The sequence below is a fragment of the Leucoraja erinacea genome, chromosome 9 (assembly GCF_028641065.1).
Source record: "Leucoraja erinacea ecotype New England chromosome 9, Leri_hhj_1, whole genome shotgun sequence".
Classification (NCBI taxonomy): Eukaryota; Metazoa; Chordata; class Chondrichthyes; order Rajiformes; family Rajidae; genus Leucoraja; species Leucoraja erinaceus.
This window is the reverse complement of record NC_073385.1, coordinates 59,725,250-59,743,319: the sequence shown is the minus strand read 5'-3', so window position 1 is coordinate 59,743,319 and position 18,070 is coordinate 59,725,250. Positions and strand designations below refer to the sequence as shown.

The window sequence follows — 18,070 nt, the reverse complement described above, 5'->3', positions numbered from 1 at the left end:
GGAGTGGCAATGTGATTCATCGTTAGCCCTTTTTCCCTTCGACATCCAGAAATTCCCACTGCTCTGCCAGTAATTTACCTTCAGCTATATCTGGAAACACCATACTAAGCTGCTTGTCATGCCAAGCTCCTGAACCCTGTCAAACCTTTAGTGCATTCCCATCCACAAGCATCTGGCGTTGTTGTGGCAGCACCTGACGCATGGAAAGGAGGTGTGCAGAGCGTTTCAATAAATGTATGCAACAACAAGTCATGCTAGCACATGAAGAAACCTTGATCTTTTTCTTGATTTCCATTCTTTTCTCCCTCTCTTCCTTCTGCAAGTCTCCAGTGCCCTTAGCTCTATCAGAAACAAAGATGATTGGCTAGAGGAGAGAGTGAGTGGTTAGTGAAGATACTGATGAACGTGGAGATATGGTGTGGGTTTGACAGGTGCCTTGAAGGTACAATTAAGCAAGATCCACCAATGGAATGGCCAAGTGAGCCAAAGGAGTGAGACAGACACATTCACATTACTCTGTGCTGGATGACTTTTTCATGAAGCCTGCGCCACTGTTGACCCTGGCATTGCTGGGTAATGGAAGAGGTATTCCGCCTGCCAATACTCACCAATTGTAATCGACTCTGGTGAGGGGAAAAGTGGCACCTGAGCAACGATCCATGTTTCACAGCAAAGGGAGTTGGGCGTAGTGCAGAGAGGGGGCAGAAAGCGAGACAGAATTCCAGTACCTTTGTTCATTTATGTTACAGACTATCTACTGGCTTGGGAAGGGTTGTTTTTGTGTGTGGAAAGGGCTTGAAAAGTGGACATCCTGTAGGCTCTTTTTTTTCTCTGAAGCCTCTGCATTTTACAGCACCTCTCACTTTCAGAAAATTAACGCGCGTGGGAAGGAACTGCAGATGCTGATTAGACACAAAGTGCAGGAGTAATTCAGCAGGTCAGGCAGCATCTCTGGAGAAAAGGAATAGGTGACATTTCAGGTCGATATGGAAGAAGGTTTCAGTCTGAAGAAGGGTCTCGACCTGAAACGATGTCACCTATTCCTTTTCTGCAGAGATGTTGCCTGAACCGGTGAGTTACTCCGGCATTTTGTGTCTATGTCCACAGAATTAGCCCCAGGTTCTGCAGGGATTGATTTGGATTGAGAACCTCAAAACCAGCAGGAAGTATTCTGTGGATTCAAAGATGCAGCGTATGGGAGGAGAAGGGGCTACCATGGAAGTGTGTGTGTATAATGTAAGGATATATGGGCAAGCCTTTAGCATGAGTAGAGGCTCTCTGCCACCTCCTACTTACTATACACTACACCAACATTTACTCTCTTGTAGCACTGAAAAAAGTCTACAATACCCCCCTGTATCTCCTACTTGGATCTTCCTCTGCCTGCATGATCATCTCCAAGTCTGTCTCCTTGGTCCCCACATTACCTTTGTGGACTAGTTCCCCCCCCACCCCAATCCCTCCACCCCCCACCAATACCTGCAGGTCTATGGCGATCCAGATTCCATTTGTAAGCTAACATTCCACCTACACTTCTGCTTCGGTCCCAACGTTTCTCCTCAATCCTGGAACAGCTGACCTGAGATGATCTGTGGTTGGCGAAACCGAGACCACAATCCGGGCAGCGTCCCCCATCAATGTTGCTTCAGCTCGGTGTAAACCCGCAGGGGGCACAAGCTTACTGTCCCGATGAACCCCAACCTGAACTGCCTTGCCTTTGTTTCCCTTCCCAAGTAACACCCACCACCTTCTGGCCTGGTCCACACCGCCATTGTCCTTACAGCTGCCAAGATTTTCTCAACATATCCATGAGGCTTGTCTTCAAAACAGCTCTTCATTTTCAAATCCCTCCTCCCTACATGATATCTGCCTACCCTACCTCTGTTTCACAAAGGCTACATCCTCTTGCTATACCCACCCTCTATTCCACTCTCCTTGGGTAATCGGTCAGAACTCCTTCCCAGCCTTCACTCAGCTTCACAACTCAATCCCTCTGCCTACTTTTATTCCAAATGAACCTTTCTTACTTGCAATGCTCTAAATATGCCTAGAATTGATTTTCTCCATCATCTATTATCTTGGTTTTTTTTATTATTGCAAACATTGTCTTCACTCTGACAAATGCAGCAATGAATTTGTTCAAATGGCAATTATGAGGGAAGAGGTTTATTGGACAAGTTTTTATAAAACTACTAAGACGACATTATGACTAAAGTTGTATATTATGAAGGGGACATAGCAACAATTTAAATTGAAATGTACAGAATAATAAATGATCCTTCAAGGAAGCATCTGTAAAATCCAATATATGACAAAACTTCAAGAAAGGAAAGTATGTAATTATATCCTAACAGGTGGTCCTGACCAATAATAATCAACTGGAACATTAACTGAAACAATTGAAACCAGGAGCAAAGCTGTCCAAAAGAGGCATTAAACTCGACCACCCTCCAGCTACCTCAGTGAGAGAAATGGATCCAAGTTGTCCAGCCACCATGGGTAAATTGACTCGGTGGTACTGCAAGCCAGTAAAATTCCAGATTTGATACCAGTCCTGGCCTCAGCTGATTTGGGCGTCAACACTGAGGCTTGCTACAAATAACCTAAACTGTCCTTGTTCAGAGAGCGCAAAAAGAATGTGACTAGGATCCCAATCCCCACCCTTGCATGGGTGAGCACAAATTGAGGATAGGGTTCTCTGAACAATTGGAGGCCAAGTCTGATATGGAGGGGTCCACCGTGAGACATAGGAGCATAATAGTTCCACATCTGGCACTACAGGATTATGTCCCACTAGGGCCAGGACAAGATGAAAATTGTATCTGACAGGTGAAGTGTAAGTTGCGTGGAAGGACACAATTGGTACGTGCTGGAGTAAGATTTGTGGATTACAATTTAGATAGTCCTTGGCATGACATTTGAAGAATAAAGTCTTTGTTTAGCATTTTGTAAGATTGAGTTGATAGAAAGAGGAAAGTGGTTTTCCCACTGAGGAGTCTGGAGACCACAGATCTCCCCCGAATTATGAACACCTGACGTATGGGCACCCTGTACATACAAATAAATGTTTGGGAGACTGGCGGGATGAATGTGGCTGGATTTGCCGGCTGCTGTAAGGTTACAGGCATCTTCTGGCAGGTGGGGTTGGGGCAATTCCGTGACTCTTGGTCCCGAGGCACAACGATGGAGGCTGGATCGAGCTGAGCAGAGCTGAGAGTACTGGGAAGATGCGTTCACTCACTCACTGTCAGTGAGATCGGCTGGTGGCTGGTCTTCCAGCATCTGCTCGCTATCCCATCACAGTTGTTTATGTGATCCTCTCCCACACACTGTTTTTGTTCATTTCTGACTTAAGAACAGTTCCCTGGATCCGAACCTTTTCATTACCCGGGGCTGCCTGTTGTCCGAAAGATGGTTCTCTGAGCTTAGTGTCATGGAGAGGGCACAGCTAGCTCACAAGAGGGGACAGCGACCTCTGCTGGCTGATGAACAAAAACATCAATGCCAATGGGAGGAAGAGAGGTGGGAGTTTATGGTTGAGTTGCGGGAGCTGGAAACTCAGAAACGATGGGCCTATAAACAAGATAGCTGGAGAATGTGTGATGCAGAGTCAATCCTTGACATAACAGGGTGGGTCTCCAGGCATCTTAAAAGCTGGAAAATAAGCAATTTACTCCCCTCCACTTGGTTCATAGATGGACTGAAGCCACGAGTTCCAGGACTGATTTCTTTGACCACCATGTAGGATAAAAATGATGCACACAAAACACGCAGATTGGCTATGAGACACACAATCCATCCAAGAAACAGGCATAAACCAACAAGCTTGGGTTAGTCCGCTGATTGTATACATTGAGACAGATCTTAAGCTTGTACGACAATGCAAAATGGGTTACGGTGAAAAGGCAGACCCTTTTACATCTATCCTGAATTTTATTTCTCAAATAATCACAATCTTACACGACTGCAGAAAGTCATGAGTAGCTCCAATATGTCTGAGGTTTAGTGCAAGCAGCCTCGGCATTCTCTGTGCTGTAAGCCTGGGAGATAACTCACCCAGAGAAGATACTGGGCAACAGCTGAGTAGAATCCTACTCTATGTTTTAATCTAAGGAGGGTGATAATGAACCAGCAGCCCATTTTAAATCCTGCCCATTATGTTTCAATGCGGTGCGATATCAGAATAGGCCACTGATTCCCTGTTTACATAATTACATAATATCAACCCCATTAACTTTCTAGTGTTTTCATATGCTCTATGGATTGTCTCCTCCTTAGATTCAAGTAAGATCCAGCTGTGATTAAGTTCACAAAAATAACCTTTTTTCCTTGGGTCGAAATGTCCAAGACTAGAGGCATAGGTTTAAGATGAGAGGAGCAAAGTTTAAGGGAGATGTGCAGTGCAGTTTTTTTTGGTGCGGTGTGCAAAACATGCTGCCAGGGGTGGTGATAAACAGATGCAGCAGTGGTATTTAAGAAACTTTTGGATAAGCACAAGGGAATGAAGGGATATGGATTATATGCAGGCAGAGTAGATTTACGAGGATGTTGCCAGTATTTGAGGTCCTGAACTATATTGGGAAATATTGGGTAGGTTGGGACATTATTCCATGAAGGATGAGGGATGATCTAATGGAGGTATATAAGATCAAGAGGAGAATAAATAGGGTGAATCCCTATTTATCCCAGAGTATGGGAATCACAAACCAGAAGACATAGGTTTAAGGTGAGTGGGGAAAGATTCGTAGGAACCTGAGGGGCAACTTTTTCACCCAGAGGATGGAGGGTATATGGAACGAGCTGCCAGAGGAGGTAGTTGAGGCAGGTACTACAACAACATTTAAAAGACACTTGGACAGTACATGGTTAGCAAAGGTTGAGAGGCATATGGGTCAAATGCATGCAGGTGTAGCTGGGACATCATGGTGGGCATGGGGAATTTGGCCCAAAGGGCCTGTTTCTGTGCTTTAAGAATTGATTACTCCATTAGTTTAACTTGGCATCATGTTCTGCATGGGCTTGTGCTGTACAGTTCAAGAGTCTAAATAGATAACAGGACAGAAGAAAGTTTTCCATGGATGTGAAGGGAAATCCCTTGCCTGAAGGAATTGACAAGCTGAGCTTAATCCCGAGCACATTCCACCGCTATTGGCACATTCATTCTGGCTTTGTCACTGCAGAGGACGATCCCGCACCTGAATGTACCCGGTCGATGCATGCAAGTTAATGGCATCTTTCCCACTGCATCTTCCATGCTCTCCATTCAGGTGCGCAGCATTCCCCTCAGAGTACCGGATTTGTCCAAGTGTTTTCACACCCCATGCACAGAAAACAGCAGCTCACGCACCTTTTTTTTGAGCCGATAGAAGATGGTTAGGCAGAGGGGAAAGAAAGACCAGTTAGAGAGAAATGTAATTGCAAAGAATTGCAGATGCCGGTTTACCAAAGAAGACACAAAGCACTGGAGTAACAGCTGCATCTCAAGAGAACATGGATAGGTGACGTTTCAGGTCAGGACTCTCCTTCATACATTGCAGGGGGGGGGGGGGGGGGGGGGGGGGGGGGGGGGGGAAGCTGGAAAGGAAGTTGCAAAAGAGGAATGGCAGGACAGAGCATGGCTGCTAATAGGTGAACAGAGACGAGGGGGATTCCATGGGCAGATTGTTGGACAAAGGCCATAGAAGAAAAGACAGGTGTGAGCCCAAAAGGATAAAGAACTGCGAATTTTGAAGCTCAAGGATAGAAAAGTTGCAAACTGTGAAGCCGGTGGAAGGAAAACCTCCTTGAATGTGTTCACCTATTACCGGCCATGTTCTGTCTGCCCCTCATCTCTTCCAGCTCTCTTTCCAGCCCCTGCCCCGCCTAAACCCCATGCAATCAGTCTGAAGAAGGGTCTCTCGACTTGAAACATCACCTATCCATGTTCTCCAGAGACGATGCCTGGCCTGCTGAGTAGCTCCAGCATTTTGTGCCTTTCTCCAGTTAGAAAGAACATGGAAAGTAACTGGAAGAGGACAGGGCAGATAGTTTCAGCAATATCATCAATTCTGAATACTTCTTGTGTATTTTGGGTTACATTTTATCTTGGGTTGGTGGACAGAGGAGTGTGAATCAGGCACGGGTGAAAACATTTAAGACTAAGCATACTTCAATTACTGCATGGCATGGTCAATTGGCCTGCTAAAATTATAAAATCCACCTGAGGAAAATATTTCCCCTATTTTGGAAAATGTCCACTTTTTGAGAATGATACAATCGTGATTCTTTGGACTTTACAGGTTGCTGACCGTATGTGTTAAATCTAAAGTGTGTTAAACCTAAAGCTCATGGAAGCAAAGCAGGGAACTGGACGACACTGCTGTATCTCCAAACTACCTCATCACTACATCAAAAATATGTCGGCTCTGGGAAATGGGTCTTTTGCTGTTGTGGACAGTGAGCATCAACATCAAGCTCCGAGATCACCCAAACTCCCAACAATACGTCCTAACAGCCCCCCCCACCCCACTCCCAACCACATCAGCCCCCCCCCCCCCCCCCCCCCCCCACCCCCACCACCCCCCCCCCCCCCCCCCCCCCCCCCCCCCCCCGTTTCCTGTGTACCAAAGGGCACTTGCAAATTCCACTGCAAATGTACTGTGGCTTCAGACAAAATGATAAGATCAGAAGTAATAGGGGCAGATTCGGGCCATCAGGACCCATCAAGACTACTGCACCATTTAATCAAGGCTGATCTATCTCTCCCTCCTAACCCCATTATCCTGCCTTCTCCCCATAACCCCTGATCCCTGCACTAATCAAAAATATCCATTTACTTGGCCTCCACAGCCTTCTGTGGCAAAGAATTCCACAGATGCACCACCCTCTGACTAAAGAAATTTCACCTCATTTCCTTCCTAAAGGAACACCTTTTAATTCTGAGACTGTGACCTCTAGTCCAAGATTCTCCCACTAGTGAAACATCACATCCACTCTATCTGAGCCTTTCGCTATTCAGTAAATTCGGCTTCACTCAATGGGATTGACCAAGTATTGTCAGATGGTGCATCCACAGTCCAGGTTAGGACAGTCTGCTCAACCAAATGACATGTATGATCCACACAGTCCGGACATGGGGATATCAGTTCAGGTCCTAGACCCTGGCAATTTAATCCCCTAAATCCTTTGTAGCAAGAATTTAGCATGAAGAGGGTGTGAAGATGCATGCATACTGGGAGAATGCATTACCCCAGCAAGCAAACAACCTAAAACCCTCTGCCCTGGTTATTCTGATCTACTGGCTTAACTTTGGAGGAAGCTTGGTGGCATTTCCACTCAAATGAAAGAACAGGCAAAGCCTTAAAGGATTAGTTGACTATAACTTCAGAAGTAAAAAGGGGGTGAACATCAGAATGGGATCTGTCACTGAGATGATCAGAAACAGACTTTCATAAATAATATAGTAAGGTTACTCAAAGGTAAAACGATGAATAGAATTAAAAATGGTACTAACCTTAGGGTTGTTGGCTATGATCTGGTTCTCAGTTTCCCTGAAATAAATAGATCAGATATATATTTATTATCAGGAATAAAATATTTTTTTCCAAATTTCCTCCAGTTTTAAATTGTATTTATTTTTTCTGGAGACAGGCTCTCACTACCCAATGATTTCTGAGGTTTGTAAACATGAGGTGGGCCCATTGTCAGAGCAGCAACATCTACTAACATGCAGTTGAATTTGGTGTAGTTACAGTATTATGAACTATGCAAATTATACACTAAAAATGCTGCTGATACTCAGCAGGTCAGATAGCATCTGTGAATGCACAGAAACAGTGTTAACGCTTCAAGTTGATGATCTTTCAACTTTCTCTCTCCATAGCTGCTATCTGACCTGTTAGGTGCGTCTAGCATTTTCTGTTTTTCAGTTCAGATCTCCAGAAGCTGCAATTTTAAAATCAGTTCTATGCACAAGACCCTGTCGGCAGAAAAGGCATCTAAAACCAGGTGATTCTGTTTTTCCAAGTGGTGTCAGTTTAGTTTATTGTCACGTATGCAGTGAAAACCTTTTGTTGTGTGCTAATCAGTCAGCAGGAAGACATGATTACAATCGAGCCATTCACAGTGTATAGATACATGATAAGGGAATAAAGTAAAGCCAGCAAAGTCTGATCAAGGATAGTCCGAGGCTCACCAAAGAGGTAGATAGTAGTTCCGCACTGCTCTCTGGTTGTGGTAGGATGATTCAATTGCCTGATAACAGCTGAGAAGAAACTGTCCCTGAATCTGGAGGTGTGCATTTTCACACCTATACCTTTTGCCTGATGGGAGAGGGGAGAAGAGGGAGTGGTCAGGGTGTGACTCGACCTTTATTATGCTGCTGGCCTTACCGAGGTAGCGTGAGGTATAAATGGAGTATAAATGTCATTTGCATTTGGAAAACACACTCTTCTTCTGATGAGGACAAACAGACTCTCATTATGGCCGGAGCAGACAGTGGGTTTATCGGTCTAGTCTGGACGGCTGGCCAACAATTCCCTCAGCTGCTCCCCTCCCAGTCTCGGTCCCCACTTGTGCTTGGTGAGAGGTCACTCACTCTGACAGGTTCTGTTTCTCCGAGAAGACCCTGAGGACAAACTCGCCCTCCTGGTGCGGTTCGTACGTGGAAGGGACGATCACATATTCACCCGGGGGTAGCCTGAAGCGCTCTGATACCTCCCGCAGGTTAATGTATGACTTTGACCTGCTTCTGGAGGCCTGGTAGAGGAAGAAATCTTTGGGAAGATGTTGCTTATTGCCGTACATCTGGGGGAGAAAAAGGAACAAAGTAAATTAAACATTATTTTCCAAGGACTGGCAGGATTGTCTGGAGAGCAACATTTCCCACTGCCAAGTCACCAATCAAAACAAGAATAATACAGGTACTTCCCAGGTAATGGCAGGGATCCATATCTGAGAATTGTTCATTCCAGGTGCATCTCACAGGTCAAAAATGCAACTGTGAATCAAGTCAAGATGTCTGCACTCCGCAGTGACCAGCAATACCATCTGCCAGACAATTGTTTATATCTAGGACAGAATCTTAAATGCTGGTTTCAAATGAAGATAGACACAAAAGGCTGGAGTAACTCAGCGGATCAGACGGCATCTCTGGAGAAAAGAAATAGGTGACGTTTCTGGTCGAGACCCTTCTTCAGAAAAAGGATCTCAACCCAAAACGCCACTTCTTCCTTTTCTCCAGCGATGCCGTCTGACCTGCTGAGTTACTCCAGCTTTTTATGTCTATCTTCGCTTGTTTATAAACTCTGGGCTGCATACAAGTCAGGTGTTCTAAAACTGCAGGCTAATGGTGATACTGATCAGCAGATAAATTGGGCAGAACAATGACAGACGGAATTTCATCCTCATAAATGTGAGGTGAAGCATTTTGTAGGAATCAGTGTTGGACATACATTATGAATGGAAGGGCCTCAGGGAGCATTAAGGAACATTGATGAACAAATCTATAAACCCTTGAATGTGGCAGCACAGGCAGATAAGGCGATGAACAAGGTGCATGGGATGCTTGCCTTTATTATCCAGGGCAAGCATCTAGGAGCAGAGAAATTATGGTACTGCTTTATAAAGCATTGATTAGGACACAATTGGAGAATAGTTTACAGTTTCGATCTCCATACTACAAGAAGGATGTGATTGCATTGAATGGTGGAAGGAGATTCACCAGCATTTTGGCTGTGATGGATTGGTTCATTTGCGAAGGAAGGCTCGATAGGCTAGGTTATTTCCCTTGGAGCAGAATAGGCTGAGGGAGAACCTGATAAAGGTATACAAAATTATGAGCTGCTCAGATAGGATGGATAGTAAGAAACCATTCCCGACAGAAATGTCTAAGATCAGAGAGTATAGGTTTAAGATGAGTATTGGCATTGGCCTATGATTATCACATGTACCGAGATACAGTGAAAATCTTTGTTGTGTGCAATCCAATCAAATCATACTATATACTAGTACAATCAAGCCATACACAAATACAACAGGCAATGCAAAGAGAAAAATACCAGAGTACAGAATTCAGTATTGCAACATTATAGCATTGCAGTTGACAGAAAATAAGTGCAAGGTGTGCAAGGTGCACAATGAGGTAGATTGGTAGATTGGGACTACTCTTGATTATGGGAGGACAATGCAGTATTCTAATAACAGTGGGGAAGAAGCAGGGAAGTAGGAGGTTTGGAGGGGATCTGAAGAAGCTCTCTTCCACCCAGAGGTTGGCTGAAATCTGGAAACTACAGGTTGAGGCAAGTGCTCTCACAACAATAGTGAGCTATTTGTGCAATATTTGAATCATCAAGGCACAGAAAGATACAGAACAAACGCTGTCAAATGGATTATCGGTAGACAATTGATGATCAATGTAAACATGAGCCTGTTTCTGTGTTGTATGGTTCAATGACACAGTAAAACTAAATGGAAGGAAGAGTTCTCCCTGCAGCAAATTGAAAAATTACAACTACAAAAGGCAATTTTTTGTATATAAAATCATGAGAGAAATAGATTGGGTTGATGCACAGAATCTCTTGCCCAGAGTAAGGGAATCGAGGACCAGAGGACAAAGGTTTAAGGTGAAGCTGCCAGAGGAGGCAGATGAGGCTGGGACTATCCCAACATTTAAGAAACAGTTAGACATGTACATAGATAGGACAGGTTTGGAGGGATATGGACTAAGCGCAGGCAGGTGGGACTGTGTTGCTGGGACATGTTGGCCGGTGTAGGCATGTTCGGCCAAAGGGCCTGTTTCCACACTATCACTCTTGACTCTAATTAGGGAATTTAAAATGTAAATTTATTGAGGGGCTCAAGAGATGGGCCAGGTTAAAAACCGGTGGCTCCAGAGTGATAATTATATGGTATAATTCCTGGCTCGGGAGGGTTTATTTGTGAAACACAACCATGGTTAAAAAAAACACACACACACTCCTTTCAGAACTGAATGATAGAATACACATGAAACAAAGCACTGCAAACATGTTAGAACAAATCAGTCACATAAAACTTGTAATCGCAAATATTAGAACAAACATGTTGCAGTGATCTACACCCATCCTTTGTTTATTTACCTCCTTTGGCACCTATAAGAAAAAGAAAAAAAAGACAAATATTAACATTTCCATCAAAATCTAAAACATGCAAATACATACTCAAACTTTATAAGCACAGGGAATGTATCTGTAAGGCAAAATTTACAGCACCACTAGTTTTGTGTGCGGCAATGTGTGGGTGGTGAATGGGGAGGAACAGCAAGTCTGGGATGTCCAAGCTCAGTTAGCTGCCCTGCTCACTCAGTCCAGGCACACCTGAAGGCATGACCTGGTTAGGTCTGTCCGCACCTCCTGTAGAAGAGTGACGACAAATTAATAAATTAACAAATTTGTAAAAAAGACTCCCACATTTCCACACTTTGATTGAAGGTGAAGAATGTTGCTGCATTGGGCATGGATTTAAATCCAACCCAGTTAAGATCAATATCTGACCTGCCTGCTGGGGTAGATTTCCATTTCCCTGAGCGGGGATTATGGTGGAGCAATTCACCGACCGTAAGGAAGCCAACACCGATCTCAGGGGAAAGGTGAACATGCAGTTTTGAAAACTGGAGTAGAATTTCCTCCATTACATTACAATCACAATGAACTAAAAAAACCTTGGAGAAACGAGGAACTGCTGATGTTGGCTTACAAATAAAGATACAAAGTGCTGGAGTAACTCAGCGGGTCAGGCAGCATCTCTGGAGGTAGTTGTTTTGCTCAGGACCCTTCTTCAGACTGCTTGTTGTGGGATGGGGGGCGGGGGTGGAGAAAGCTTCAAGGGAGGAGGGGCAGGACAAAGCCTAGCAAATTATAGATAAAACTAGAAGTGTGAAATGTGAAGCCAGAGGAAGGGAAACACATGGAAGAGGAAGGGGAGGGGATAAATGGTTGTGCACCTAGGTGGGACACAAGGAAGGGGGCCGGGTTTGTAGGTTAGTTACCCAAAATTGGAAAATTCAATGTTCATATCGTTAGGTTGTAAGCTACCCAAGCGTAATGAGGTGCTGTTCCTCTAGTTTGAGTGTGGCCTCACTCTGTCAAGAGAGGAGGCCCAAGACAGGAAGGTCAGTAAAGGAATGGGAAAGGGAGTTAAAATGGTTAGCAACCAGGAGATCCAGGAACCCTTGAAGAACCAAGCACAAGTGTTCAGCAAAACGTTCGCCAAATCTAGCATAGACTGGATCTAGATACTGGATCTCCCGACTGCAAACTATTTTTACTCCCCTTCCCATTCTCATATTGACCTTTCTGGCTGGAGCCTCCTCCATTGCCAAAGTGAAGCCACACATAAACTGGAGGAACAGCACCTCATATTCCACTTGGGCAGCTTACAGTTTTAATGGTATGAACATTGAATTCTCCGAATGTAGGTAACTTATCTACAACAGATGCTGTCCAATCTACTGGGTAGGATAACTTCTTTATTATTTTAGTCTCTTTCTCCCTGTCATTTCTATTTCTATTTAGTTAAACCTTTTGGTTCTAACAATAAGAACTTCTTGAATTAATAGAACAGCTTTAAAAAATGTAAAATGTACAAAGATTCTGATCGGGAATGTTTCATTCACAACAGTTTCATACCTGCATATATGAGTAAAAGTTTAGTTTAAAGGAGGGGAGGAGGAAAGACAAGAGCTGCAAAGCCTAGATATCATTAATAAACTTGGTGTCAAAAGAGACCAGAATTGGACATTGGGCTGAAGGGGTTAATGAAATTGTGAGGGTTATGGCAATGAAAAGATAGGGTAGGAATTGTGAAATCCAGGTATTGGTAGATCAGGAGTTAATTTAGGTTGGCCTAGCTCAGGAATACTGAACAATCAGGCCTGGTACAAGTCAGGTGATGGTGGCAGAGTTCTGGCCGAACTCAGTTTGTGGATTGTGGGGTCTCCAGGAAAGGAACCCCGCTTGGATTATGAGGTCTCTAGGAAAGGAAATGAGGGATTCAGCAAAAGATGTAGTACAAGGAGCAGATAGATAATATTGTAAGGTGGAAGTTGAGCCAATGCACAGAGATATGGTGTTGGAAGTCAGACTAGCAACTGGATACAAAATATTGGTGATGGGTGGTATGGATGGGGTGGTTGAGAGCCTCTTGGAGACTGATTTTTCAGATGCTTTGCTTATAAAAAGCAGGCGAGTGAGAAAGAGGAGGGCATTGTCACATCCTTGATGGGTTCAAGCACAAGAACAGGAAGGGAGGATTCTTGTCACTAACTGGATAAAGATGGTTGTGGTTTGTGACCTTGTTCAGGAGCACTTCATTGCTGAGGCTGGAAAATAAATCTGATGGTAGGGAGGGGGGATGGGGTTCACACAGAACACCTAACATGACACAAACAAGTTGTCAGGCTCGTCATCTCATGTTACTCTGGAGTAACTGAGCGGGACAGGCAGCATTTCTGGAGAGAAGGAATGGGTGACGTTTTGGGCCGAGACCCAAAGTCTGAAGAAAGTTCTCGATCCGAAACATCACTCATTCTTTCTCTCCACAGATTCTGCCTGCCCCGCTGAGTTACTCACGTTTTTTTTTGTCTATCTTAGTCATCTCATGTGCCTGAGGCTTTAGGCATGAGTGATCCTTTATCTAAATAAACAGCCTTTTGCTTTCCTTTTCAAATGAAAGATGCCCAGGTTAAAACATTGTCTGATTCTCTCTCCATGGATGTTTCCCAGCATTTGCTGATTTTATTCCAGATGTTCATTTTTTGGATTTCCTTTGCCTCCTCTTTCTTTCCAAGATGCGCCAATCATGAAATGGAAAGAGTTCATCGTCTGATTCCTAAATTTGTCTGAACTTTATCTTCGGAAGTTACCTCGTAGATTGCAAATCCAATGGTGTGAAAGCTGACGCCAATCTTGCGCTCCTTACGGCGGTTCTTTTGCATCAGAGCAACTACAAACGTGCAGAGGAGTTCATTGTCATCCGGATCATCGTCCTCCTCAAATAGTTTCAGCCGGTACTGCGGATTTGTCCAGAACGTGTCTGAAATGAAAGAATGGAGGGAAAACGATTTGTAACTGGTAGACAAAAGTGCCGGAGAAACTCAGTGGGCGCGGCAGAATCTATGGAGCGAAGGAAATAGGCAACCTTTCGGGCCGAAACGTTGCCTATTTCCTTCGCTCCATAGATGCTGCCGTGCCCGCTGAGTTTCTCCAGCATTTTTCTCTACCTTCGATTTTCCAGCATCTGCAGTTCCTTCTTAAACGATTTGTCACTGGTGATCTGTTCTCACGGAGTCTAGAACTAAAGAGAATAAAATACTGGAGATGGAACCGAGAAGGGAAGTCTAGATGGTGCAAAGTCTAAGTCTGAGAAAAAAAGGAATAACCAAGGAGGAAGGAGGAGAATGAGAGGGAACACATAATAAAACATAAGCAGTAGTGCAGAAAAAAAAAGGAAACCAAGAGCAATAAAATTGGCGTCAGAAAAAGAATCAGATTGTCACAAAGACTTAGTGCAGGCATTTCCTCAGCCACAACTCTTATCTGAGTGCATCAGGCACCATTTTGCTAGCTGGCTCTTGTCAGCAAAAGGTCGGTTACACTTCACCATTGGACCACACTGTCTAACGGGAGCATTAGCGCGCTGGAGAGCCCCTGGATTCACTTCTTACATCACTTATCCTGGGCAGGATCCATGGCCTGATTCCTTTTTAATGACAATCATGCAGCTTCAGGGAAGGAAGATACGTTTGTAGTTTGAGTTGGCACATTCTTCTGTCACTGCATGAGCTACCTACAGGCATATCCAAAGATATGCACAACAGTACATTAGTTGCCCAGTGTAAATGAAAATGTACCCTGGTGTGTAGGTAATATTTGGGGGTGATTTGATGGCAATGCAGAGAGAATAGGTCACAGAAAAAGTTAGCTGTGAATGGGGCTCATTGAACCAGTATAGACGATGGGTAAAAATGTCCTCCTGTGTCATAAGGAGATATGAAAATACTAAGAAAATATTATTAGCTCCTTCACAAGATTTGGAAGTTGAATACAGTCTCCTCTCATTCCAAAATAAGTAAACAGTGAAAGATAACTGTGGAGGAGGAACAGGTAGGAAGTGGCAGGGAGGGAGGAGAGAGGAGGGAGGGGGGAACGAGAGGCACGACAGGTAGTTGAGAAGAACCCACCTGGATAGTTCCGGCAGCCTCCAGCGGAACAGCCTCTTACCCACCGTCCTTCATTGATGGAGACTGTCCACTTATGGAGCTTGTCATCGTCCAGTGCGTCCGGCGTCAGGTTACAAATCTCCAGCTTTGTGTAGTTCCTCTTGAAATCATCAAAGGACATCCTGCAAATGGCAAGGAGAGAGTGTATAGTGTTCCATCCAACATCCCACCATTCACTGGGAGCTTCAGGACTGCTTGATTGAAAGATACAGCATGGAAACGGGCCCTTCGGCCCACCAAGACCATGCTGACCATCACATTGACATTGAAATGCCTTTATTAGTCGTTGTAAGCACTGCATGCAACAAAATTGTTATTGCCACTCCATTGGTGCATAATATACAAACATAAAAACACACGACACAATTTAAAAACAATGTTAAAACAGGTATCAAGATAAATAAGTAATTAGTACTGCACATGGTGATAGTAAAGTTCAAGGTGGGTAGCAGCATGGAAGAGTGCAGCATGAATAATACTCAGTGTTTTTTCATATTGAGTGTGGAGATTGCTTTGGAGAAGAAACTGTCTCTGAGTCTGGAACTGCGTGTTTTGGCTGACCTGTAACGCCTGCCAGAGGGCAACAGTTCAAAAAGGTGGTGCGGAGTCTTTGATGATTTTAGTGGCTCTGCTGAGGTGGCAATATCCTCCAGAGAGGGCAGTGGGAAGTCGGTGATTCTCTCTGCTGTTTTTACCACTCTCTGGAGCGCTTCCTTATCTGCAGCAGAGCAGCCTGCATACCACACTGACATGCAATATGTCAGTAGACTCTCAATGGACGCCCGGTAGAAGACCACCAGCAGCTTCTTCTTGGTATTGTGCCTCCTGAGCACTCTGGTTTTATGTTATGTCACTTTTGCATCCACTCCCGACACACCAGGGGCAATTTACAGCAGACAATTAAACTATAAATCCACACATCTCTGGGATGTGGAATTAAACCAGAGTACCTAGAGGAAACCCACATGCGTGTTTATTTGTAAGAAAGGAAGGAGGAAAAGGAAAAAGGAAAAGGTCACCCAATGGAGGGAAATAAACCAGACCATTCTGCCCGTCAAGTCTATGTTGGCTCTGAGGTCATTCCCACCATCCCATTCTGCCACTGATTTTTTTCTCACATCCCATTAACTCCTCCTGATACTCCTGCCACCCATTTGCACACGGAGTCATTTACAGTGGCAAATTAACCTGCCAACTCACATGTCTTCGGGTCATGGGAGGAAACTAGAGCACCTGGAGGAAACCCACCCAGTCACAGGGAGAACATGCAAACCCCATGCAGACAGCATCGGAAGTCAGGATCGAACCGGCGTCTCTGGAGATGTGAGGCAGTGGCATTACCACCTGTGCCCAATGTGCCACTCATCTCTTTATGACCAGGAATTCTGTTCACCTGTGGAGGACTACAGGGTTTCAGATTCTCCAAATTTCTGGTTCTTCTGTCCTCCGAGCACCTCCTTCATTGCCCTTGGGATTGTGAGACTGGGCAAGAGTAACTTACTTCAGGGAATCAACCAGTATGGGTAAAGATGGTGGCGTCAGAGGACTATCTGATCACTGGAACACTCACAGGCAGGAGGAACTGATAGCCATGGGAATCAGTGATCAGAAACATCAAAAAACAAACTGTCACAGTCAAAAGTGGGTATTGCCGACAATCTCCGCTGAACTTCCCAGGAAGTTTTCATGTAATTCGGACTTCCAAGCTCACCCAGTAAACCTATTTTAGGGTCAGGTGGTGCGAGGGGAATGGCAGCAGAAAGGCCGACCGCAGTGCTTAATGTCAGGCAACAGAATGTTCATCCTCACCAGAACTCTCCGTCGTCTTTCATTAGATGATGCAGCCGCTGTTTTTGTGATTTCTCAATCTCAGACCACTCCCGAGCCCTGGAACGGGAAGGGAATACCTTCATCAGACCTGAACGCACTCACCTCTTTCCAGCCTCGCCTTATTCTGCTTCCCCCTACGGAAATGGAAACCAGGAACCTCCATAGCAGTGACAACTCCTGCTGGGGGAGGGCTTCACCATGTCCAGACAGTGAGTGTTACAAACAGCTTACAACAATAAAAAAAACACCTTGAACCCAAAGTGTCCTAAGGAACTTCATTCGAGCATTTTCAAATAAAATGTGCCACCAAGCCACATACTACGGGAGACAATCACAAACTTGGTTGGCATGGTCTACTTGGGCCAAAGAACCTGTTTCCATGCTGTATGACTCTACACCTTTATTTAAACCTGTAACCTGGTTCTAGATTCCCCCACAAGAGGAAATATCCTCCATACATTCACCTATCAAGCCTGTCAAGATCTGATGTCTTTTAATCTAACCTGTTATTCTTCTAAACTTCTAAACACCGGCAGGTGCAAACCTAGTCTATCCACCCTTTCTTCAAAAGCCTATTTGGGATAGTAGCTATTGGTCTAATAATCCTTCACTGAATTGCTTCTAACTCTGTAATATGCTTCCTTAAATAAGACCAATACTGTACACAGTATTGTTCTGCACTGTCCTGTATTTTTACTTCTGCCTAATAGGTAAAGCATAATCTCATTTGAATTGGTTTCCTCCCAGTAAGTATGATCACATTGTTAGTTTTCATAATTACTTGCTGTACCTCATATTATACTTTTGAGAATAATGCACAGAAACCCAGACCCCTCTGCATCTTAGAGGTCCATAATCTCCCACCATTTCAATAATATGTTTCCTAGCAAAATGGACAACACGATGTCCCACATGTACTCCATTTGTCAGAATTATTTTCCCCACTCACTAAACTTATCCATCTCTCTTTGCAGCCCCTTGATGTCCTTTTCACATGTACGTTTC

At 44.4% G+C, this 18,070-nt stretch overlaps 1 protein-coding gene across 2 annotated transcripts in view; it reads right to left on the bottom strand.

The window, feature by feature from the left end:
- Window positions 1-18,070, bottom strand: part of capn3a (calpain 3a, (p94)) — a 91,550-nt gene that overhangs the window by 21,404 nt on the left and 52,076 nt on the right. Inside the window, exons 8-14 of one of the 2 annotated variants that reach the window (XM_055640938.1) lie at window positions 17,045-17,122; window positions 15,197-15,357; window positions 13,880-14,049; window positions 11,097-11,108; window positions 8,576-8,784; window positions 7,493-7,529; window positions 272-364 (exon numbers count right to left, since the gene is read on the bottom strand). In XM_055640938.1, coding sequence (XP_055496913.1) covers window positions 272-364; window positions 7,493-7,529; window positions 8,576-8,784; window positions 11,097-11,108; window positions 13,880-14,049; window positions 15,197-15,357; window positions 17,045-17,122 — 760 coding nt within the window. Of the gene's footprint in view, window positions 1-271; window positions 365-7,492; window positions 7,530-8,575; window positions 8,980-11,096; window positions 11,109-13,879; window positions 14,050-15,196; window positions 15,358-17,044; window positions 17,123-18,070 lie in introns of those variants that run through there. The other variant, XM_055640937.1, reaches the window with a different exon arrangement.